At 48.0% G+C, this 24,439-nt stretch overlaps 1 protein-coding gene across 1 annotated transcript in view; it reads right to left on the bottom strand.

Annotated features, from left to right (window-relative positions):
• Nucleotides 1–24,439, bottom strand: part of TTLL11 (tubulin tyrosine ligase like 11) — a gene marked incomplete at its 5' end in the record, with an annotated part of 207,204 nt that overhangs the window by 22,953 nt on the left and 159,812 nt on the right. The window contains 2 exon segments of the mRNA XM_081067719.1: nt 8,317–8,423; nt 17,058–17,309. Coding sequence (XP_080923845.1) covers nt 8,317–8,423; nt 17,058–17,309 — 359 coding nt within the window.

Consider the following 24,439-nt stretch of genomic DNA (forward strand, 5'->3'; position numbering starts at 1 on the left):
CATTTGACAAAAATCCAACACCCATTTATGATTAAAAAACAAAAAAACAACCTAACCAAACAACAACAAAACCTCTCAGCAAACAAGAAATAGAGGGGAACTTCATCCACTTGATAAAGAATTGTAGCCTACAACTACAGTACACTACACACCGATCAGATTGGCCAAATCCAAAATACTGACCACAGTTAAGCGCTGATAAGGATGGGGCAACAGGAACTCTCATTCATTGCTGGTGGGTATGAGAGGGGGTGAGGCTGCTTTGAAAAACAGTTTGGCAGTTTCTGACGCTAAACATAGTTTTAACTTACAATCTAGCAATCATTTTCCTAGGTATTTGCTCACCTGTGTTGAAAATTTATGTTCACAAAACCCCTGCAAACTAATGTTTACTGCAGCTTTACTAACAATTGCCCCAAATCGGAAGCAACCAAGATGTCCTGCAGTAGGTGAATGGATTAACAAACCGGGGAAAGTCCAGACAGTGGAATATTATTTAGAGATTCCAAACACAGCTCCACCCAACCCTTGGAGATGCCTCAATCACCAACTGGGGCTCTTGGGGCTGGGGACATTTTGGACGTGGCCTGGTCCCTCCTCCGTCACAAGCCTGTGGCAGTTGTCACTTCCTGAGGCAGCGTAGGACCAAGGTTCAGGTCCTGTCCCTGCTCTGCCCGACTCTCTTTGCCCCTGAGCCTGTTTCCTCCTCCCTAAATGGAATCCTGGGAATAAGACTCAGCTCGCCAGGAGTGTGAACAACTGGACTGGAAAACTGTTTTGTCATCTGCAAACCACACACAAATGGTAGGGACGACGATGGCGGTTAAAACAAAGAAAAAAAGAGCTCCGGTTTGCACCAGGCACATGCTTCCTTACTAAATCCTTACAGTGACACTGGGTGGATGTCACTGGTCCCGTTTGAAAGGAAACTGGGGCTCCCAGAGCTGAAGTGCTCCCTCTCGGGGCTCCCAGAGGGAGGAGCAGGGTATTGAACTCAGCCCGTCTGACTCAGTTACTCATGCTTTTCCCACAATGTTCCTCGCTGCTGCTGCTGCCAGCTCTGGGGATGGTAAGCAACATGCATGAGGAAAGGGGAAGGCTGCATAGAAACTCATTCCGCTCTTTTCCTTTTGTCTCTTTCTTGGGGGGCTGGGGCCAGACAATGCACGGAGACCCCGTTTCCTTCACCCCGGAGGTGATGGAGAGGATGATGAAGTTCAGGCCCTCGCCTGACAAAGGGGCTGTGGGTGTGAACACGCGTCTCCTGGCTGTCCTCACCAAGGGGAAATGTAATTACAGAAAGCACAGCCTGCATGGTAGCAGGCTCCGAACATAAGTGTCTGTGCGAGGGAGAGGAGAGCTGGCGTGTCTGCTGGCTCACTTACTTTTATTAAAAATAATTCTGACGCCTACTATTTTGTAAGTGTGTAGGGCACACATCCAGAGAGGCCCATCTGACTCCGAGATGATTTCAAGGCTGAAGAATGTCGCTTGTGCCAGACACGTCGCACGAGGCGCTGCGTGCAACCTGCCTAGTTATCCGCAGCCCCCATGTTTCAGAGGGAGGGGGCCACCCATGTATATGTATAAGTGAGGCTGCACTAAACATTCCAAGTAAAAATACTTTTAAATATTTCAGTACCTCGTTAACCAAATACATTTCAGTGGGACCCATTCCAGCTGATGAAAGAGTAGGAGGCAGGCGATTTGCATAAGTTGACCGAGGAAATTTGGGGAGAGACAATAATAAGAGTTAGACACCCACAGGATTTATCGGGGTCTGATCCTTCCTCCATTCGACCTGTGTTTGTGAGGCACCTACTGTGTGCCAGGCGCAGCACCAGGCTTCACTAAGGTGGAAGAGCTCTGCTTCATGGAGGTCAGTCCAGTTTAAGGGGCAGATGCCACATTTCCTTTTAATTAGCACTGAGATCACGTTGTCAGGACAGGGCTGGAGGCTGTTGGAGCGGATGGCAAGGGGGACCCGCCCGGGCTGGAGGGCTGAGCACACTCCTTGAGGAGAGTTCCTGGGCAGTGCGTGCCAGGGCATGGGGTTTCCAACAGAGGTGAGTGCCTGTGGTGGAGGACCTCCAAGGTGGTCAGCCACTTGGCGGGAGCAAGTGTGTGGAGGGGTTAGTGATGGGTGGGGGGGCTGTGAGTGGGAAGGGGTCCACTCTGCGAGGCCCTCACTCACTCAGATGCTCTCCCTTGAGTTGGAGTTGTGAGCCCAGGGAGGCAGGCAGCTGATGGGTGGCTGTGAGTGGGAAGGTGACGCACAGGGAGGGCTGGAGGCCACCACAGCCGTCCCAGGGCAGGCAGCGAGCACCCACTAGTGTGAAGGCAGACATATGAAGGAAGGGCAAAAGCCGGGCCTCAGAGACCAGCGCAGGACACAGGAGCAAAGAAATTGGTCTTGGCTGTCCAGGCCCACGGCTCCCAGGCTACAGTGCCGCATTTCTTGCTGCCTTTCCAGCCTTCTCCAGTTTCACCGTCCCCACCTGTCCCCACTTTCCTTAAGCTGGACCCATGGATTCCTCTTCCCAGCCAAACAGTGTAGTATAAGACAAAGGGGCCGCCAGGCGCCAGGCTGTTCACAGTGATACTCCAGGCCAAGGTGTGCGAGGGCAGGCTTGGTGGGAAAGGAGAGGAGAGCATGGCACTCTAAGGGGCACTGAGGGGAGGTTTGTTGCCACCCGTCCCATCCCTCTCACAGGCTGTGAGCCTCTCAAGGCAGGCACTTCTCCCTGTCTGTCACCAGCACCTGCAGAGCACCTGGCACGAGAAGCTGCCCAGAAAACGATTCCTGAGAGGGGTGCAGTAAGGGCGCAGAGGGAACAATAGGAGCGCGGCTTACTGAGCATCTCCTACAAGCAGCCAACCCTGCCCTGAGCACTTCCGTGCTGCGCCTCACTTCATCCCTATCAGTGATTTCATGAGGTGGCACCATGATCATCTCCACTTTACAGAGGACGAGCAGGAGGCTCAGAGGAAGTTACGTCACCTGCAGAAGCTACATAGCTAGCAAGTTACCCAGCCCAGATACGAAGGCAGGTTTGGCTGCTCCCAGAACCTGGCGCTTTGGTTACATTGTCAGTCAAACCCAGGCAGTCCCAGGAAGGAGGGCGTTCTTCAAGCAGTGGAAGAAACATTTCTTCTTTTGGTCGAAGAGTCCGTAGCATATATCAGACATTAAACTATGCTACTCTTAGGTTTCCCTCTGCAGGCAAGGGGTGTGTGCAGGTGTGCCATGTACACAGGTGTGCCACCCCGTGCTCCCATGGGTGGAGAACAGGGGTGTGGAAAACTCTCCAATCCATGTTTTCTTGCTTTGCGATAATGTTTCCCTCGGTTACTGGGAGGGACCTTTAGCTTATATTTTAAAAGAGCAAAACATCTGGTTGCAAAGTGAACAAAGATGTCGGTCGTGTGTTGGAGGGACACGATACCCAGGTGCTGGGCTCAAATGTTCCCTGTGCAAGTGAAATACTTGTCTCTCAAAGATGACACCAGTGATAACTCCTTGTTTGGCCTCGTCTTGATGATACCCTTGTCTCTCACCACACAGAAGTGAAATTCCACTCTGGGAAGACTTGAGAGCAGAGTCTCAATGATGAGGAAGAGCTCGTGAGTGCAATTTACAGGAAATAACTGCATCTTCACTGACAAACTTGTTTCTTCATTTGATTCTGGGCAACGAGAGGGCTACCACCCCCGAGTTTTGCTGATAACACCCTCATCTGGATAACTGTGTTCTGCTAGAAATTCTAAAATTGGAAATAGAAATCTTTAAGTTTTTTTTTTTTTAAATGACAATTGCACTGGCCTGCTTGAGAGTGTTAGATTGCATATTACTAAATTCCATCAGGCTCCTGAACAGTCACTGACATTCTAACAGACAGGAAGACAAGCCGACTTAGAGACCATGAGCTCAGGGTACAGATGACGGGTCCTTGGGTGGGGAGAGATGGGGAATGGGCTGGTGTCAGGAAGGGCCACATGTTAGATGTCGGCTATTTTCAAGTCCTAGCTCTTGTTTTAGGTGGTGAGTGAGTGGATGCTCATTGCATTATTAAAAATAACTAATACACAAAGCTAACTAAGTAAAAGCGGGCTATGCAAGGACCAGGGTGGAGTGTCTCATGAACCAAGGATTAAGATAATCCAACCCTATGTACCTGGTCCAATAAAAAAACAAATCAATAGGAAACAAGCCTATTTAAAAAGATGGTCTGAGATTTAGATTTTATAATGTGCGTCCTTTTTCTTACTAGTTTTCTTTCCTCACTCTTCTTTTAAAACACCATTTTTCTTCTCCATTTTAAGAGTAGGTTCGTAAAGGTCTCAAGCATCAGGAATCTGGTTAACTCCCTTCATGGGCACCAAAGCCTTATTAGGCAGAAGGAAGGGCTGAGAGGGCTTCTAGAAAGGGGATGGTGCATGGACATTTGGATAGAGCTGGTGCTGATTGTGGGGTGATGATCTTATCCAAATAGGCTGGTGTTTTACATTGGGCAGTAAGGAGAGGAAAGGGAGACCCTGTTAGGCAGAGCACCACTACGCCAAGCCATGGTTTCTCACACTTGAAACTCCCTGCTTTGAGGATACAGCATTCTTTATTCGTGCATTTGTCTGCTCATCAAACATGAAGCACTGGGCACTGAGCCAGAAGCACTGGGCACAGAGCGAGATGCTCTTGCTCGCCCTGGGCCGTGTGCTAGGCCTTCATGGATACAGAGCACATAGTGAGTGCCTTTTCTGGGTCACACACCCTGCTAAGTGCTTTGTATGTGCTTTCTCTCTTAACCCTCACAGCAACCTTCCTTTGCTGCTTCCCACATCCGAGCTCTGGCCATGCCCGATTACATTTTTGTGGCTGGAGACCCTCAGTGTAATGGAAAGGCAATGGGCTCTAAAGGCAGATTGCTCTTGGTTCAAATCCCAGGGTCCCCACTGGAATACTTGCCACATCTGTTTAAATTCACATCTTTGTTTCTCATTTGTCGAATGGGATTAACAACCCCAGGGCTGTATGAGAATTAAATGAGATAATTCACAGAACAACTATTTTTGATTTCTGTCACAAAGTAAATGTTCCGTAACTGGGCTCTACTTTTTCTTCTTCTTGAGAATAGGATCTATAAATAATTTGTCTTTATATTTCCAGGGCCTAATTCCTGGTAACATGTTCATTACTTGTTTCTTGAATGAATGAATGAATGAATGTGTGCACTTTGAGAATGAGAACCCATGTTCTACCATTCTTCTGACTTCTTTCTTGTCAGGCCCGCAGCAGCTCTAGGACAGGGAAAGCTGCCCTCCTTGGACACAGCGCCACCCCTCTGGCCAGGATTTAATTGAGAAGCCCTGGATTCAACACCATGGACAGAAGGAAGAAGGACGCTGGTCTTCCTGCTGAGACTCCCAAAAGGAAGAACCACCACTCAACCGCAAATGTCTTCTTTTGCCATCCAGGAACTTCCTGAATGGTCCTAAGAATGTGGCTGGCTTCAGAGACTCCTGCTTGAGAATCGGGCCATTGTACCAGCCTTCTCAGCAAGCAAGGACTGGGCCTTGGCTGGCACCAGCTGTGAGACGGCAGTGGCCTCTGACACCCCAGGCACAGCGGGGCTTCTCATTCCTGGCTTTAATGCCCAGCCCGAACTGCCTCTACCCCCAGACACTGTCATTTCCTCTCAGGAGTGATGGAAACGGGTATAAGCTCCAAGGGTGAAGGAAGGGGAGGTAGGCACTTGGATCAGGCACCATCTCCCAGTCCAGTTCCCTCTTCCAAGGGTCCTGTGGTCTGTGAATTGACCTTTCACCTCCCTGCCTCGCAAGCCCCGCCCTCTCCCCAGTCAATCAAATGACAGAGCACTGCTTGGTGTGGCCCTGGCTTGGGGACAGTGTCCTGGGCTAGGAGGCTTGGAGTTCAGATATGACACCTACTACTCACTGGCTATGGGATTTTAGACAAGGCACTTTTGCTCTTCTGTAAAATAAGATACGCTCACCCACCTTGAAGGTCTGGGGTAAGAATTAGCAGTGATGTATGCTCATAGGAGGTGATCTAAAAATCATAATTATGACGATTATTACTCCACACACGCAGGGGCTGAGGCGGGGCGAAAGGCCTGGAAGATCCCAGCACCGGATTCACTTGTCAGTATGGGCTAAAAATAAGCATTTTTCTCATCTCCTTAGACCCCAGAAAACCCCACTGAGCCTGTACTGTAGACAGCCCCCTTACCCCCACCCCAGGAGGATTCCGCATTCAGGGAGCAATTTAAGAGGCAAACAAAACAGGAAAAGCTACTCAGGATTAACAATGGGCCAGATGGCAAAGCTAGTTTGAAGCAATAAAACATGATAAATAGCTTCCCGCTGCTTCTCCTGATCAATTTCAATATTTAATAATCCCACTGCTACCCCAGCCCCCTCAAGTGGCCCCCCCACAGCATCCTGCCATGACCCCCCGAATTCAACTCAGAGCAAACACCTCTTCACTTTCTGAAGGCATCAGCAAAAAGCCTGCTGCTCACCTGTCACAGGAGCGCTCTGGGCCTCCGAGATGATACTTAATCTGCCTATCCTTCCTGAAGACACCCCATCTCCAGCCTCTCCTGGCTGCCAGGGAAGGTTGTGAGGAAGTGCCCCTGCAGAGATGCCATAGGAGCACTCACTTTGTTGATTCAATGACTTGGTATTCCCTGAGTTCTGCTTTTGAATTAAAGAAAGGCTGGGTGCTAGGTGTTGTTCATCTTACTCCAGACCAATTAGTAGGACGAAGGGACCGAGAAAGGCAGTGTGGTGTTAGACCCTTACCCACCAGCCATGCCTCTGAGACTCAGTTTCCTTCTCTGTACAACGGAGACAAACATGTCTGCCTCTGGGAGGATTCTAGCCAGTGTACACATGTAAAGGGCCCAGCAGAGGCCTTGGCACATAGGAAATGGCCCAAAACAGGCAGCCAGGGGCATCATTATCAACTGTGAAGCCAATCTGCAAATGGAGTCTGAGCACCGTGCCTGCAGGGAAGGCCTGCTGGCCCCTGTGGTCTGTGGGCTGTAGCCCAGGGCGGACCATGGGTGTGGGCAGGCAGGACCTGGCAGGTAGCAGCCCGCTGTCAGACGGACCCCCAGGATTCTCCTCAAGTGGCACCCACTAATAAACTTCCTGGCACTGCCAATGAGGGCTCCAAAGGCTTTCATGCCCTCTGACACAGGAGATCTCAGGCACCCTGGAGGGCAGGCCTCGGCACCATTTACAGAAGAGGAAATAGAGATTAGGAGGTGAAATGGCTTTTCAAGTTTATGTCCGAGGGAATGGCGTAGTCAGATCTAATCTCAACTCCCCATCCCTTATTTCACGTCCTGTCCAACGAATCACAGGGGAAAGTTCTCCCCGAGGGGCCTCCTCCTCTGGGTGTCCCTTTTGCAGGGAGGCAGCCGAGAGGCGAGGGAAACCTGGGTACCAGGGGACGTGAGTGGCAGTTTACTCACCTGGGAAATGAGGCTGGTAATACCTACTGCACGGGCTCACAGGGACGTTTAATGAGGGACTATGCATGAAAGCACTTTGAGGAGTGGTACAAATGTCAGGGATGATATTTTGACTTTGTAGAAAAACGCCCTCTATGAGGAAAAAAATCAGAAACTTATCCACTCAGAGGTGGATCCTTCTAACCGAAGCCTTCACACCACGTGACCTAGAGAATCAAGAGCACGGTCTTTTGTGTGGCGTTCCAGGCCCCAACAGCTCCTGCAACCCCATCTCTGCCCTGCTGCAGTTCCCTTCGCGTGCCAGCCCATCTAAGCCACCTGGGGTTCCCTGAGCCTTTCACAGGAGCCATTCACCCGCCCTGCTCACCGGCTGATGCCACTCATCCTTCTGGAGACAGCTTCCTTGGGCCGCCCTTGACGAAGAGCCCCTCTGGCTTCCCTGGTAGTGCCTGGGCTCTCCTCTGTCACCGTACGCATCACCTCCCACTGCCTCCCACACAGAGCGAGTTCCTCCAGGGCGAGAACCAAGCGTGATTCACGCCAGTCTCTCCAGGGCTGGCCCAGCGTATGCTCAGTGAGTGCGTGCCAAGGGACGAACGAATGAACAGATAACTGTCTTCCCAGTATGAATGGAACGGAAGCCTTAAGCAAAGACAAGGGATTCTAATGGAGGAATTAGAATTTGGGTGGGCACAGCCTTGCAGCAGCCGGTGCCCCTGAATGCAAATTCACCTCCAGCTGATAGAATGACCTTCCTTCTTCCCTTGCCCACCCGTCTGGACTCCCCAGGGCCTGGTGGAGGTCAGGCACCAGGTACCTGAATCCCGCTGGTCCAGGGTCACGGAGTTCCATCTCCTTGTGATGTCGATGTAGAGGATGTCCACAGCGGCCATGGAGAAACTGCTGCTGCTCAGCTTGCAGTTCCTGCCGAAGACAGGAAGCGAGAGTTTACTGCTGGGCCGAACCCGTCCCGTTCTGTTTTGCCTCCATGCCTTTGCCTGGCTGTATTACCTGCCTGGCAGGCCCTCCCTTCCCATAGCAGGAACTAATGAAGGGTGTATGGCAGGGCATGGTGAAAGAGACGCCTGGAAATGGAAGTAAGCTGAGGTTAGATCAGGTGAGTTCCTGTAATTTGGTTAATTGGGGCTCTAATGGGCTGGAAAAAGCAGGATTTCAGGATGGCAAGCCTTAAATTGAACCTGGCCCTGCCACTTAGAAGCTGGATGGCCCTGGTTAAGCTCTTTCCCCTTCCTGAGCCTCCGTTTGCTCACCTCTAAAACAGGGCAGTCTTTATTCCAGGTACCCTGTGTCCGCCTGTCCTTACACAAGGCAATGTAGGTCTCTGCCTGCTCCGAGAGGGCAAGGGGAACTCCACATTCCAAACACACACCCTCGGCCTGTCTTCCCCTTCACACCCATTAGTCTCTGGAAGGAAGAAAAGCTGCACCTGCAGGGCTGCGTCCTCCTGCCAGCGATCAGGCAGCTGACATGGGCACATTCAGATGACCCAGTGATAACAGCACTGTCACTGCTACAGGCTGAAGCCATCAGTGCTGTCCAGAAGTGATTTCCCACCGGGGTGAAATCTACAGACAGGAGCTCGAGGTCTCTGCACTTCGCCCATCCTAATATGTCACCTGACGATTTTACACCGTTCCCGATTCAGCCACAGTAAGCCCAGACTCACAGAGCAGAAGGGCACAGGCTGGCCCACACCCCTTTGTGGGCTGAGGCGGTGGCACTGGGGAGGCCCCTCGGTGCTCATTCCTGACTGTAGGGGCATCACCTGGAAATGACAGGAGGAGACAAGGGGCAGGCCCCTGCACTGTGGATGTTCCCCCAGTTTAGGTGTTCAGTCCAATGTCAGCAATGATTGTCCCTGTCCAAGTCGCAGAGGGGGGTTTAGAATGGTTCTCCTCGCCACGTGGTTATTGTGTTTCTTTGTTTGGTCTGGAAATGTAGACACGCAGTCTGGCACACTGAAAAGAGCATGATTTGGGCATTTGACGAACCAGGAGTGAAAACCTGTGACTGCAGGCAATTTACTTAACCTTCCGAGCCTGCATTTGTTGGTCTCTGAATGAACATAATAACACCAGCCCACATGGCAGTTGTGAAGATGAGACGAGGACTCCCTGGCATCTGGGTGCCCCACCATTGTTCGTTCCCTTCCCGATCTCTCTCTCCCTTTTTGTTTTCCTCTTCCAGCGTGAGAACCATCTCAGTCGCATCAGAGGCTGCCTGAGGCTGGCCTTTCCATGAATGGCCCTGTCCATTCTGGAGAAATGCTGCTCACCAGTCTGTGTCTGGATGCGAGGGTTCAGGCTCCGTTCAGACTGGGGGCGGCCCTGGGCTTGTCCAGGTGTAGCGCTTTCCTGAACAGGATTGTGCTGGGATGTGGGTCCCGACACAGGCTGGATTTGCCGTGAAAATCCTGAAGGCTAGACCTCGGAGCCAGCTGTTCGTGTGGCTGAACTACACTCAATGTTGCTTTCAACTTTCCAAACGTGTCCACATCCATCACCCCTGCCTGTGATAAAGGGGTGTTTGATTTCCCATTTGTCATCATCCCTTGTGTGAGTAGCTCCCTTAGAAACCTATCAGGCCAGGGGTTGCTTGGCAAGCAGAATTCGGGCATTCCAGAGGCCCCCTCCAAACAGACCCACGCAGACCCCTAACAAGGGTGGCTGGGAGGGTGCCCAGCATGCTGCCCAGACGAAGCGGGTGGTCCTTATGCGCTAGCGCACTTATTCACTCATGCCCCCGACCCCTTTCTTTCTTCCCATCCTGTGCATATTTCTCAGCCATCAATTCACACCCTGCTTCCTCCCGGCTCCTGCTCCACGTTTCAATCACAAGTCACCATGGCAGCCTTCAAAGCACATCAGCACAGTTATTGAGCCCCAGTAACAACATGTCAGAGGACGCAGAGCTTTTCATGTCCCCTGTCACCAAAATGGCCATCTCTATTGGGTTCCAGGGGGCGGTGCTCCGCTCTCTCCCAATGTATTTGAACAACCTGCTCTGCTCCATTCCAAAGCTTCGTTAGGAAGCGTTCTCAAACTATCATATCAGTGTCCTCTGGATGGCCTGCTCCCCCACAGGACAGGAGCTCTGCTGGCTTGCTCTGTGGGTTAATAGAGTATAAAAAGGGAAACCAACTGACCACTGGTATATAGTTATTTTTTTCCTGACAGGTAGAAAATAGAAGTGTCAAACCTTTAGCAGGAGCCATAATTTACCAAAAAGAATTTTCCCTTTATCCCTTTTCCGAGGAAACTCATCCTCCCTCATGATGCCTGCAAGTACAGTTGATTGCAACATCTGCTACTGGGATGGGAAGGAGGGATCCAGGCTGTCTGCAGCAGACAGGAAATGCTTTGAAAGAATTTTGATTCTGTAGGAACTTTGAGGGGCACCATCCGCACGCCAGGCCTTTCCTGGATCTTTAGATTAGCTTTCTGGATCTCTATAACCACTTTATGAGGCAGGTATTCTTAGTCCCACTTCAGTGACGGGTAAGCTGAGACTCAAGAGAAGGGACACGACTTGCCCAAGATCACAAGCTGGGATTCATATCCAGTCCTCCCCTGGAGGATAAAGTAGTAGACTTGGGAGCTTTGGGGACAAGTGGGAAGGTGGCCCAGCCCAGGTCTGCAGAAAGAACACAGGATTTAAGACACAAAGTCTCAAGTGGGGCCCAGGAAAGCTGGAGCCTCCAGGCAGCCCCGGTTGGAAAGCTTTGGAATATAAGGCTCGGGAAGACAACCAGAAATCAGTTGGACACAGGCTCTCCCAGGTTTGTCTCTGTGGTCATCAAACATTCTCAGTTGACTCAAACAGGGAATGACTCCGAGGGTCAAGACTTTAGAATGAATTTCCATCCATCCATCTGCTCAATACACAATTTATTTTGCGTCCACTATGTGTGGCGGTATTCTGGGCCCAGTGAGCGATGCAGTGCTGAATCAGTCTTGGGTACCGTGCTCAGAGGGCGGAAGTGATCTCAGAGGGAAAACGTGAAGGCTTAGTAGCTCTTAACCATTGAGGAAAGTTTCTCCTTATGTCCTGAGCTGCAGTTCTTTAAATGACTAATGAGTGGAAGGATACATTCTTCAGTAGAAGTCTAAGAAATATAGTAATATGCGAAGCCAAGAAAATTCCTAAGAAAGGATAGGCAAGAAATGAGCATGGAAGAAAGGAGCTGTGGAGTCAAATGCACATCAGTTTGAAATTTCGCTGTGTGACCTTGTGCAGGTCACTGAAGCTCTGCGTCTAAATGTCCTTATTTGTACAACAAGAATAAGACTGCTCACCCTACGAAGCTATTTTAAGGACTAGCTCAGTACTTGGCACACTTGGGAAGTGGCAAATGATGTAGAACCATGACGTAGAACCAGTTTGAAGAAATGGGTTTCTGTTGTTGTCATTTTTCAGAATCAAAGGAATTTGGGCACATATGATGGTAGAGAATTACAAATCATTTAAGTTCATTAGGATTCCAAGTATAGAAAGATTTGAAATTATCATGCCCATTTCCTCTCAACAACTACTGACATCTCCTGGGAAATTTAGATACCAACTTTTTCCACTCCATAAAATCCTATTTATAGAATTTATTTTGTATTCATCCCTCTCTGTGCAGGAAAGGAGCTTATTTTTCCTGGAGAAGTGTCTATAAGGTGAAAGCTAAAATATGATCAATATTTGTTTAAAAGAAATCCAAACCACTGTCTAAACATTTAAGGGGTAAAAACAACAACTGTGGTTTATAATGTGTATATTTTAAAGGCTATTGATATCCCAGGCATAGACTCATAATATTGCTGGAAAGAGATCATCACAGAAGAGGGGAATAGTCAAAGTCACCAAGGGGTTAATGACAGAGGGGAGGCAAGGCCCCTTACACTTCCATTCCAGAACATTCTAACATATTGTGTTGCCTCTCAGAGAATAACCCTCCACTCACCCCAGCTACCCATTTTGAAGCATATTAACATCTCCTTAGGAGAAAAGGGAGTGGACGGGGCGGGGGGAGGGAGAAACAGAGTAAACCATTCTCTACTTTAAAAGGAGACCAGGATCAGAAGCCACAAAGGATGAGCAGGGATTTCCAAGTGGAACGCCTCCCCCCCAAAGCAAAAATGCTCAGGGTGGGGAGAAGCTGTTTCCATTTCCTAGACATCAACCAGGCTTTGGCAAATTGTTTAACCTTCAGGCTGCGGAGATGGAAAATGCAGCATGTGCAAACTGAGGTTAAATTCTGATGTGGGATATACTTGGAAAACCTATTCTTTGTGAATTACAGAGGATGCCCCCAGATTAGGGGCAGGAAAATAACAAAAATGCATTTCCCTCAAAGAAAGCTGTCAAGCCGAAGAATCAGATCCTTTCTGTTTCTCAGAGAAAGAGAAATCTCCACACCCCAGCGATTATTATGAAATAATAATTTTTAAAAGAAACACAGAAAAGAAGCACTTAATTCATGGTAATATGTGGTACGATTATGTGCCTCCTGAGGAAATGACACGAAAAGCTGGTTAGGTAGAGTTAAGTCTAGACAAGAAAACGACAGTTCATTATTTCTCATTTCTTGGTGGAAGAGAAAAATAGAATATGACCAGCCTAGCATTAGCATAATTCACTCCTAAAACTGCTGATCTATGCAGCACATTATGAGAGATGGTCACTGAAAATAAATTCAATCGGAATGTTTATTATTTTGTTCCCTCCAGTTCTCTTCAAGGAACTTGGAGAGAAAGAGTGGGTAGTAGAGATGAAAGCCAAGTTCAACCTCTGCCGTGTGTGTGGGAGCTCTGAAAAGAATATCTATTCAGGCAGCAGATACGTCTCCTGTGCAGTGCTCCCGAGAAGGGCACTTGGTTCGATTTAACATATGGCATAAATATTATTAATTCATAATGAAGCAAAATTTAAACTGAAGTGCAAAGGAGAGAGGGTAGTTGTTAGCAAGAGAAAACGCTTGCTGTTAAATTTAGCTGACAAGACTGAACATATTCAGAAAAATCTAAAAGCAGAGAGTATCATCTTTTACGATGAAGTTGCTTTTGGGATCTCTTGGTACATTTTAAAAGGAGAATCTATTAACGGTTGTGCAACGTTTTGTCCATTTCTTCCTGCATTCTTAACGACTCAGGACATTGGCTGGGTGGTTGCTCATTGTCTGGGTCGTCCCCTCAGCTGCCTCTTCCCCACCTGAAGACATGTGCTCCCTTCTCACGGTCACCAGTGCAGCCACCGGTCACCAGTGCGGCCACCGGTCACCAGTGCGGCCACCGATTGGGAAGGACGGGCTGGCGGCTGCAGGACCTAGTCTCTAACATCACAAAAGCGGTTTTTCATGCAAATGCCCTTAGCTGTGGAGAACAAAGGGGTGGAAAATCATAAAGCCAGTCACAGAGAGACAGATTTGTAGCAATATTTTTGACATCACCCAGTCAGTTCCAGTATGAGAGCATTTTAGGAATCTTCTTGGCTAGGACCGGTCCCAAGTCTGTTTTCTTGTCAAAACAGTGTGTGAATACAGCAGTCCTCTTAATGTGTTCCTTGGCTTCTCACACTAGACGTCACACACTGGTGGTCTCTACGGGCAGTCACGCTTTGATGGAACACATATAGTGAACGACCAATATTCACATACAGGTATTGCGATTTTACATAAAAATCAGTATTTCTAGTTTCTCTTGAAAAACCGGAAGCTCCTTGGGGCTGGCTGGTGCACCCTCCCTCCTTCCTCCAGGTTGCCACAGACCCCCCACCCCATCCTTCCAGATCCAGCCCACTGTGCTTGCTTTTGCTTCTTGCCTGCCCTGGGGGGTCCACTGAGATTGTGATTCTTATGCTACAGTAGTTTTTCTAATCTCCCTCTTACATTTTAGTAGAATTTTACTAGGAATAAAAAGGAAGCGTTTCAGTTTCTACCATCAATTTAGCCTGGATGATAAACCTTTTCTAACTTCTAAAAATGAGCCACTCACGGGAGCCATTCTCAGGCTGCCGGACTGTGTGACCCTCCCTTTGCTGTCAGGCAAACTCCCACTTATAACAGTGTGATCCCTGCCTCCTCCCAAGGGCCTGCCTTGGTTCCATCAGGCAGACTAAGGGTCTCCTCTTCCGTCCAGCACTCTCCACATAGACCCTGTCGGGCCACTACCCCGTGACTCTGCCAAAGGATTGCATTTGATCATTTGGTCAGTGTGCGCTGTCTCTTAGACTGAGAGTCCCCCGAGGGCACATGGGCTTCCATTATTTATTTCTGATTGTCCTATGGCGACCTGGTACTCAGGAAAAGTGGTTAGGTCAAACCAGACACGGTCCTTTTCCACACAAGGTTGAGGCAGAGCAGATCTCCCAGGGCCAGGGTCCCCTGCAGCGTCAGGCTATTGTCCACATGAAGCCAAACCACCCCTCACTCTTGCGGGTCTTGAATGGACTCTTCTGTGTAATGGTGCAGGACTGGGGAGGGCTCAGAAAGCGCCTGTCCTTGCTTCAGAAGGTCTGAGCTTGGATGTGTCATGCTGAGAGAAGACTGCTCACCCTCATTATTTCCCTGGGTCCCTGCACGTTACCACAGCACCTCAAGTGCCCTCGTAGCTTGGGGCCTCTGTCACTGAGTTGGTTTCCTATGTCCCAAGGCCCAGTCATCACAAAGGGGCAGAGAATGTCTATCTGTTTTCCTTCTCCTCCTCCTCTTCACTATATTGGGACAGCAGTATACACAGTGAGACAAATTCTATGTCCCAGCTTCCCATGCAGATGGCAGTGGCCAAGAAGATGGAAGTGGAAGTCATTAAATAAACCTTCTAGAAAACATTTTAAAGGAGTTTAACTCATTTGGCAGAGGCCTTTGCTCTTCCTCCCTTCTTCCTGCTGCCTGCCTGGAACTTGGCTGTGATGGCTGGATTTTGAGCAGCCATATTGTGACCACAAGGCAACTCTGAAACTGGAAGCACATGCTTAGGATGAATGAGCAGAAAGACAGAAAGTAGGGTATTGATTACATTATGGAGTCATTAACCAGCCCTAGAACCCCCACTGCTAAAATTCCTGCTGTATGAGAGAAAACTAATCACACTATTTAAACCATTTATAGATTGGTATGTATTACTACACCTCAAATAGAACTCCTGAATGAGTCAGAAGGTATCATGTTAGGTAGTATTCTCAGGGAAATAACAACATGTGCCTGTTGACTTTCTTGAAAATTTCTACTGCCTGATGTAAATAATAATCACAAGACTCCCATTTAACAAATAGCTCTTGTGAAGTCGGCATGGGGCCAGGTGCTTTATGATATATTACATACCAACCTCATAATATCCTGTAAGGCGGGAGAGATTATTCCCATTTTAGAGATGAGAGAACTGAGGCTCAGAGAAGACAAGGGACTTACAAAACTATTAGGTAATATGTTTGGCTTTGAAGCCAGACCCCAAAGCCTCTGTTCTTACCACTGGGCTTTCCTTCCCCTGCTGAAACTAACACAAAGCCCTTCTCAAAATCACTGGGCAAATACTATTTCGGGGCTACTGAAATGATTAAAATTCCTGCTGATACTCCTGTTTCCCACCCCATCATGAATATCAGAGGGCTAGATTAGAATTTATAAAATTCATTTAGAGAAAGGCGTCTGACAGAACGGTTTCTGATTCAAGACTTCTAATTATTTGCTTTAGTGAATAAAAGCATGAAGAGTGTGTCTTTGAGATGCAAGGTAGAAACGATACAAAACATCATTAGAAAAACAACAGTAACATCGAATGCTGGCAGATAGTTTCTTTGAGGCATAGAACACACAATCCTGGGATACAGGCAGCTTCACCCCTATTTTATAGGATCATTGTGGTTCAGAGGAGGTCATTAACTTACCCAAGGGTTATACAGCTGGTAAGAGCTCCTGTATTACCCCAAAGTGCCCCAGAGGGTAAAGGAAAATTAATGAATAACCTTAGTAAGTAGCAATGGCTTGTTTTGTAGGCTGCAGCAAAAATCACACGTTTTATCTTTAAAATCATGCAAATGTTGTATTATACTCTATAATATAACCAAGTTATTTTTATATTAGAGCCAACATTTTAAATTATTTATCACCTGAATTAACATTTCTCTCCTGAAAGTGACACTTTGGAAAGATGTGCTTTGTTTCTCTCCTGTGGCCCCATAAATGCTCGGCACACAGCCATGGTGCCACTGGGAGAATATCAGCCCCATTTAAGAAACACAAGTTCTGTCTGAGTCCAAGGGGCAATGATTTATATGTGGTTTAAGAACCTAGTTCAAGGTAGCACAGAATTGGTTTTTAACCACAGCATAAGGTTGAGAATACTGTCACACCCATAACATTAATTCATTTCAACAAATGAGAGTCTGCTATGTGCCAGGCCCAGTACCAGCTGCTGAGCCAATCCAACCCCAGAGGGGGCACTGACCCAGCACCACAGACTCTCCCAGGAGTAGTCAGGCAGGTCAGACCAGCCCAATGTGGGGCTGGACTCCACCCCACCCGACACCCAAGCGGAGGAGGCTGGGCTCACTGACCTTATGAAAGTACGGAAGCCTGTTGGTCCCAGCTTCATTGTCCCCTTGATTCCCAGGAACCGGATAAACAGATTTGCCATCCTGTCCACCAGGCGCAGGTAGTTGAAGTGCTTTGCGTACTTGGGGAACACCTGTTTGAGGCAGATGGAGGGCAGGTGGGCTTCGGGGTTGGGGTTTCCTTCTGAGGCGATGGCCAGCTCACTCTCAGAAGGATCTTCCTTTGCAGCTAATGGCTCCTCAAGCTTCTGCGACCTGGAACACACGAGGAAGTGATGATGAACCGACGTCGGAACAGGCTTCACGGCAGACAGAGCCCTTTCCCGTGCATGTTCTGCTTTCCTTTAGATTTACAGCAACCTCAGGAGGTAGGTATTACACTGGCCTCGGAGCAGCGACCCGCCCAAGCTCACACAGCTGGTGCATGCCAAAGCCAGGACTTGAACCCAGGACAGAGTCAGGCCGGGACCCGCAGGCCTCTTCAGCCCCACCATCCTGGTTTTGCAATATAGACAATCCTTCACTGTACTCGTGATTCAAGAGAATACCTGATTATGGAGCAGTCTGGGTTTGATTTCAAACTCCTACTTATAGGTAATAGTTGAATAATTAAGTAATATAAAAATCTCATTGAGGGTTGGCAAAAAGCCACAGGCACAGCTCAATGAACAATTTGCAAAGACACGTCGGTTACCCAATTGTGGGAATAGGCACAATTACGTCTTCTGAATGAATTATTTTCTTATTTGGAACCCGAACAAAAAATGATTATAGTGTTGTGATTCCTTAGTCTGGATATTTTATTCTGAAATTATTCTGATAGTCAAGAAAATTCGCAGCTAATAACTCTCAAATATCCACCTCTCTCCTGGAATGTTCTTCTCACCTCCAGACCCACATATAAACAACTACCCTGTTTAACCTTCGGAATGGACCATAGGAAACTCCGACTGACGTGACCATTTCCCCGCACCCTAAAGCCTGTTTCCCCATCTCCTCAAATGTCACCTCCACCTACCGGGTCCCCAAGCAGGAGGCATCAGAATAAGCCAAGTCCTCCTGTCCCTCTGTCTCCCAGCGTTCCCAGAAACTCCACTCCTCCTACCTGGGCCTTGTTAACTCTCCCCTGGACTGTCCACCAGGGCCTCCTGCCTCCAGCCTATGCCCTCCATCACCCGTCCTGCACACCAGCACCCGAGCCACCCCTTTTAAGGCAAACCTGGTCAGGTCGCCCGCTCGCTACAGCTCTTGGGTGACTCCCGAGAACCTACCCAATACAGTCATACGCCCCTTTCTGGCACTCGAGGCTCTTCCCGATTTCTTCTCCACCCGCCTCATTTTCTATCACTGCCCTGGGTGCACTGTACCCTTCAGGGCCTTGAATACTCCCTGCCGTCCCACCTGCCACCCCCTGGCCTGGACTGCTGCTTCCAGGACACCCCGCTCCCTTCCACACTCACTCAGTGCCTCTCTCTGAACTTGTAGCTCATCTCAGTTTCCTGTCTCCTGTCCTGCCCACAGCTGATCTGTGTGTCCATTCCTGAGACAGAATCCTGAGCATACTGAATAGGGATAGTAAATACTGCACAACCTACTAACTAACTGATCCAGGAAAATCAGAAGCACGTCTCGTGGTATTGAGCCCAATACCAAGGCCATTTCCTACTCTCTTCTTTATGAAATGGCCTTGTCCCCTACTGCTCCCACTTTCAAGCATGCCTTCATTCACCAAGTTGGGCCATCCGGGTATCTTCGTATCTGCTTTCCTCTGCGCTTAAGGCCTTTCCTGGGCCCTGGCTGCCTGACACACTTCTGTTCCACTTTCAAAACCAGCTCAGATGCCTCTCGACCACACTGATGGCTCTCTTCCATGTCCCACTTCTGTTCCTGGGACTTGCTTCTTTGTTCCTTTGTCAAGCTGTACTGCATTTGTTTATATGCCAATCTCTGTTTTGTGAACTCATTGAAGGCAAGGACCATATCTTATCCAATTCTATTTCTATAGGACCTGGCACTATTAGGCGCGTGAGAAAGGTTTCATTGAATTCGTTGACTTGGGAAATTTTTTTTTTTTTTATAGCAAGGTAAGTCTCAAATAAAATATCAAGGTTATGATACTTTGTACTCCATATACTCTTTTCAATGGGAAAGAGGTTCAGTAGAGAAACAGCATAAGAACATAAAGAAAACAAAACAAGACAAAACAAAAAAAGCACATAGGAAAATAAAAAGAGGAAAAAAGAGAGAGACAGAGAGAAACAGTGTGCTCAACAGCCCTGCCAAAATGGTCTTCTCTTCACACCGGTCCAAGGAGCTAGCCTCTAAGAAAGAGAAGCCCTTTGTGTGAATAAAGTCCTATAAATTCTGTTCATGGTTCCTTCTAAGTGGGTCGTGACACTGGTCTCAAAGCGAGGACAGGCAGAGGGCAGAACCAGAGCGACGACCAGAACCAGACCTTTGAAGGAAACCCCTTAAAAGTTCAACAGTGCAGATGATTCTGGGGAAACAAACGCTTGCTCCCCCTGTGGAGAGGGGCAGCCCCATACCTCGGGAGAGGCACATGCTCCCCGGGGGTGCAACTGTCCTGCAGCCAAACTGGCTTTATCATCTTCTCCTTCAACTGGAGACAGTAAATAAAAGTCAGGCGGTTACTTTTCAGGTAAAATGAAATGTTTTCCCACTAAGGTTACAGGAAGAAAGATGAGGGGGAAAAAGTGTTACTGGAAATTAGCTCTTAAATTACTGGATAAGTGGCAATCACTGACTTCCTAAGCACTCGTGATGTTTTTGTTAAAGGGAAGATTTGGAAGTGTACAGTGGGAATGAGAGTAGAAACAGCTCAGAGAACTCTTCAATCCCCAGAACAGTCCCACACTCGTTATCTCCTCTGCTCTTCACACAACCCTGTGGAAGTAGGCTGTTATTATTATACCCGTGTTCCAGATGGAGAAACTGAGGTGCAGCAGGGTGGAGATTCTCTCTGTGCCCGGCTGACCTAGAATTATTAATATAAATCGGTCCTTCTAACCAGCGCTCTCTCCATTTTGCCACCATTATTCTCCAGCCCATCATGTTGGGGGTTACAAAATCCTAAGTACTGCTCTTCATTGTTTGTTTTAGTTTTTTCAGGTTCTAATAGCAATTCATGCTTTTTGTAGACAGCTTGAGAAATGTATAAAGGAATCAAAACCATATGTAGTCCCACAACGCGGGGATGAACACTACTAACGTTTTGATTTATCTGTGAAGTTAGGATCACGTCACATGTAGTTAAAATCCTGCTTCTTAAACGTTACGTTACAAGTATCTTCCCATGGCACTAAATATGTTTTCATGGGCGCAGTTTCTCATGGACGTGTAATTGTCTGTATGATGCCCGAACCATCATTTAATTAGCCATTCCCCCTCAGCTGGATATTGAGTGTCTACATGGCCTGTCTTTGACTAAACAATCTGCTAATCAGTCCCCGAAGTGATGTGCTCCCTCCAGAAACAACACGTTAACAACCAAAAGAATCCTTGGAGCTCGTTCTGTCCAATGACGTCATCTATTTTCTGTTATTATGGTCTAATGTACACAACACAAATTCACCATTTTAACCATTTTAAAGTGTATAATTCAGCGGCATTTAATACATTCACAACGTTTTGGCACCCTCTCTAGCTCCAGAACATTTGCACAATGATGTCATTTCAGAGAAGAAACCTTAATTCCAAGTAGCACCAAGGGGTGGTTCAATGAGCAGAATGGCCAGGGTAGTGGCCTCGGCTTGGGGTGACCTGCTGAGGGGGACCCACCCCCTCCAGGGAACCTCTCAGCCCAGGTAGCTTTTCCCAAGGGCACGTCAGAGGGTGTCTCTCTCCAGTGTCCACAGCCTGCATCCCATCCTGCCCCAGGAGCACACGGAATGAGTCTGATTTCTCTTCTGTGTGAAAGCCTTTCACATTTCTTTCAAGGGTTGCTACACTTACTGGATGACTACCATTTCCCTTCCTTCCTGAATCCCAATTAATAACCTCAAGATGAAAAGGGCTTTCAATGCTACAGATGTCATTTTCATGGACTCGAAACCACACATTCAGGGGGAAGTGGTTTTACTCAACTGGAAGGAGGCAGTAAAGATATAGCTGATATGTAAGAGGAAATAAAACAATGAGAAATGGTGTTTTTGCTCTAGATAATTCCAATTATCACATTGAGACCCAAGTTACCACAAATGCTGGAAAATCCTGTTTTTACTTAATAGCATTTTAATGGAAATGTCGGGCTTATGAAATAAAAGTGACTGGTAAAGAAAATATAAATCAAGCTTACTAGCCCTTTGGGGTAATTTTTTAAATTGAATTTGGTGTATCCTTGATTCATTAAAATAGGGGAAAGCATCCTGGAATGTTTTAGCGATTATCGTTTTTCAAATAAAATGGAATTCCGTTTTATTAATATGCTTGTGAAAAACCACCTATCTCTATTTTGCTTGGAAAGCCTACTGTTAAAAATCACCACTATTTATCAGGGAGCTCCTACATATATGTCAAGCATTGTGCCAAGCAATTTGCCCATATTATTTCATTTGTCCCTCACAATAATTCTATGAGATAGGTAGAAACTAGTCCCATTTTACAGGTTAGGAAGCTGAAGCCCAGAGACCTGAATACGTGCCCAATGTCACAAATCAATAGGAGAATCAGAATTCACACTCAGGACTGTCTCACTACACACTCTATGCTTAGTTCACGATATAGTTCTTAATGCTCATTTGATTTAAATCAAACCAAAGACCTTTCTTCTTCTGTATAAACTGTATATATTCAAAATAGAAAGGTAGATACAGCAAGGTCAAATTCCAGTTTCAGAGAAAGTTCTTAAATTCTCTCAGAGAAATCATTTTCATTTTAGTTAAGTATCCTTTCAATAATGTATTCATTCATGAACCACTTTCCAAGCAAGTACCTGTCCCAGGGGCCTAGGACACACAGGTGAGGTAGACGCAGTCCCTGCCACCAAGAAGCACGTGGCCAAGTGGGGAAAGACAAGACCCCTCCGTAACAATGACTGAGCGAGGTGGAAGAGGCCAGGTGAGCGTCCAGAGGTGGGACCCAGCGTACGTGGAAGGAGCAGGTTTGCTGGGTCTCGGAGGTATGCCTGAGGAGAAACAGGTGGGCCTATGACCAGGAAGCCTGTGTGGGTCTGGGTCTCACAGGACCCTGAATGTCAGACACAGGTGTTCGGATTTGGTCATACAGGAGATGAGAAGAATGTGATGGACGTGGGGAGAGGAGAGGCAAACTCAGAAGCGTGAAGATGCATGCATCTGCCAGGGGTATGTATTCTGAATCGAAGTGTGTGGGGGGGGCGGCTGATGTTAGGAAACTACGGGAACATCTAGGTCGATTGGACCAGCAGCCCTGGCCTCACCTGAGAAAGTTGTTGGAAATGCAAATTCTTGGCCTGACCCTAGACCTACAGACTCAGAACGTGTGAGCAGGCCGGGCAACCTGTTTTAGGAAGTCCTGCAGTGATTCCGATGCAGGCCCAGGTCCGGGTGAAAGATACACTCGGCAACTCCTGGACCGTGGGGACCAGAAAGGGCTCAAACGCCCTGGCTCATGTTCCCGGCGATCCCGAGGTTTGGCAGGACAGCCTGGTGGGCAGCGGCACTGCACTGGCAAAGGAGGCAGGCAGACTTCCTTCTCCATTGTCCGGCCAAGACCTGTCCCCCCAGACACTGGGGGATTTCAAATGCATGCTGGCATTCTTGAAGAAACTGCTAGCTATGCGCCAAAGAACTCCCTTAAATTAGCCCAGCAGCTCATTTAAAGAACTGGAGGATGAAGTCACTAAAAATAAACATAACTACCATGTGGCCCAGCCCTGTCACTTGATAAATGTCTGCCATCACGGAGGCCCCATTTGCTTGATGGCGATGCTATGCTATTTGAAGAGAAGGCGATAGACTACAAAACGGGTGAGGCATGTGTTTCCCAGCTGATGAGGAAAAGGATGAACGAGGGATCTTGGTCCGATGTTCAAGTCCCTGTAAGACCAAGACCCATGCTCCCCTGCATGTCGTGGGCCTCTGTACGCTGAGCAGGCCGCTGGCACCTCGCCCAGTCACCTTTTTACATAGCACGGTGTAACACCAGCAGCAACAAAGACAACGGTGATGATACTGGCAGCACGGGCTATGTGCCAGGAACTGCAATTAAAAAAATTTAATCTTGATAAAATCCTATAAAGTCAGTGTTGTCACTCCCATTTTACAGATGAGGAAACCAAGGCACAAACTAATAGGTTGTAGATCCAGGACAGAAGCCCAGGCAGGTTCCTAATCACTGCACTATGCTGCTTCCATTCACAGCTGTTATCAGGCACCGAGCACCTGAGAGTCAGGCGGGTTACTTGTCACATCTCATTTGACCCTGGCAATAACCCTATGAATTAGATGCTGTAAGACATCCATTTTATTGATGAGAAAAGTTAGTTTTGGAAAGGTTGACCTACTTTCCAAAGGTCATTCAGCTATTAAACGGATGAAAGCGAGGATTTGAACCCAGATCTATTTGAGTTCAAAGCCCAGCAGCTTTCCGCCATGTCATGCCACAACTCATTGTAGTTACACAACTTCTCTGAACTCATTTGCTGCTCCTTTACAGTGGACAGAAGTCTCTTACTTATGGGGTGGTGTGAAGTTTATGAGGGAGAATGGCTAGGTGGGCACCTAGCCTAAGCCTCGCACAAAACAGTTGCCTTGTTTAGGATCAAAACCACAGCCTTTCTAGAAAGCATCCAGATGAATCTGCTTGGGGGGCTTGTAACTAACCTCTATGTGGTGACCTGGGAGGGACCAGCAGTTATCTGGGCGGGGCTGTTCCATTTTGATCGCCAAACAAATCAACCTCCATTTATGGGCTCACACCAATCGCTGACGCACAATTTTTGTCACATGTTTGAATTAATGGCCTGATGGCAACGACAGCAGACTAGGTGTCTGTCCCTGCTTGGGGTGCATTCCCGGAACAGCCAGGTCGGGGGGGGGGGGAAAGGGGGTTGCAGGAGCATCTTCCCACCAGGCCAGGCAACAAATTAACAAAAGGACACAGCGAGGACTTATCCCGTTTCCACAGACCCAAAACTCATGCTATTGCAGAGCTGGAAGGGCCTTTAGGGGTCATCGGGCCCAGCCCTCTCATTTTCCGGATGAAGGAACTGACAGCTCATTTTACAAAGACCTCCCAATACACTTCTTTTCTAACAGGGCTCTCTCTGCTGTGTCCCTCTGCGCAGAGTGAGTGTCTTTGTAGACGTCCTCGTGCTCTATTTGTCTCGCAGCACAGGCAGTTAGAGTCAATGAAACATACTGTCACACAGGCCAGGGAGGGGTGCT

This window comes from Rhinolophus hipposideros, assembly GCF_964194185.1.
Source record: "Rhinolophus hipposideros genome assembly, chromosome: 11".
In the NCBI taxonomy this organism is placed as follows: Eukaryota; Metazoa; Chordata; class Mammalia; order Chiroptera; family Rhinolophidae; genus Rhinolophus; species Rhinolophus hipposideros.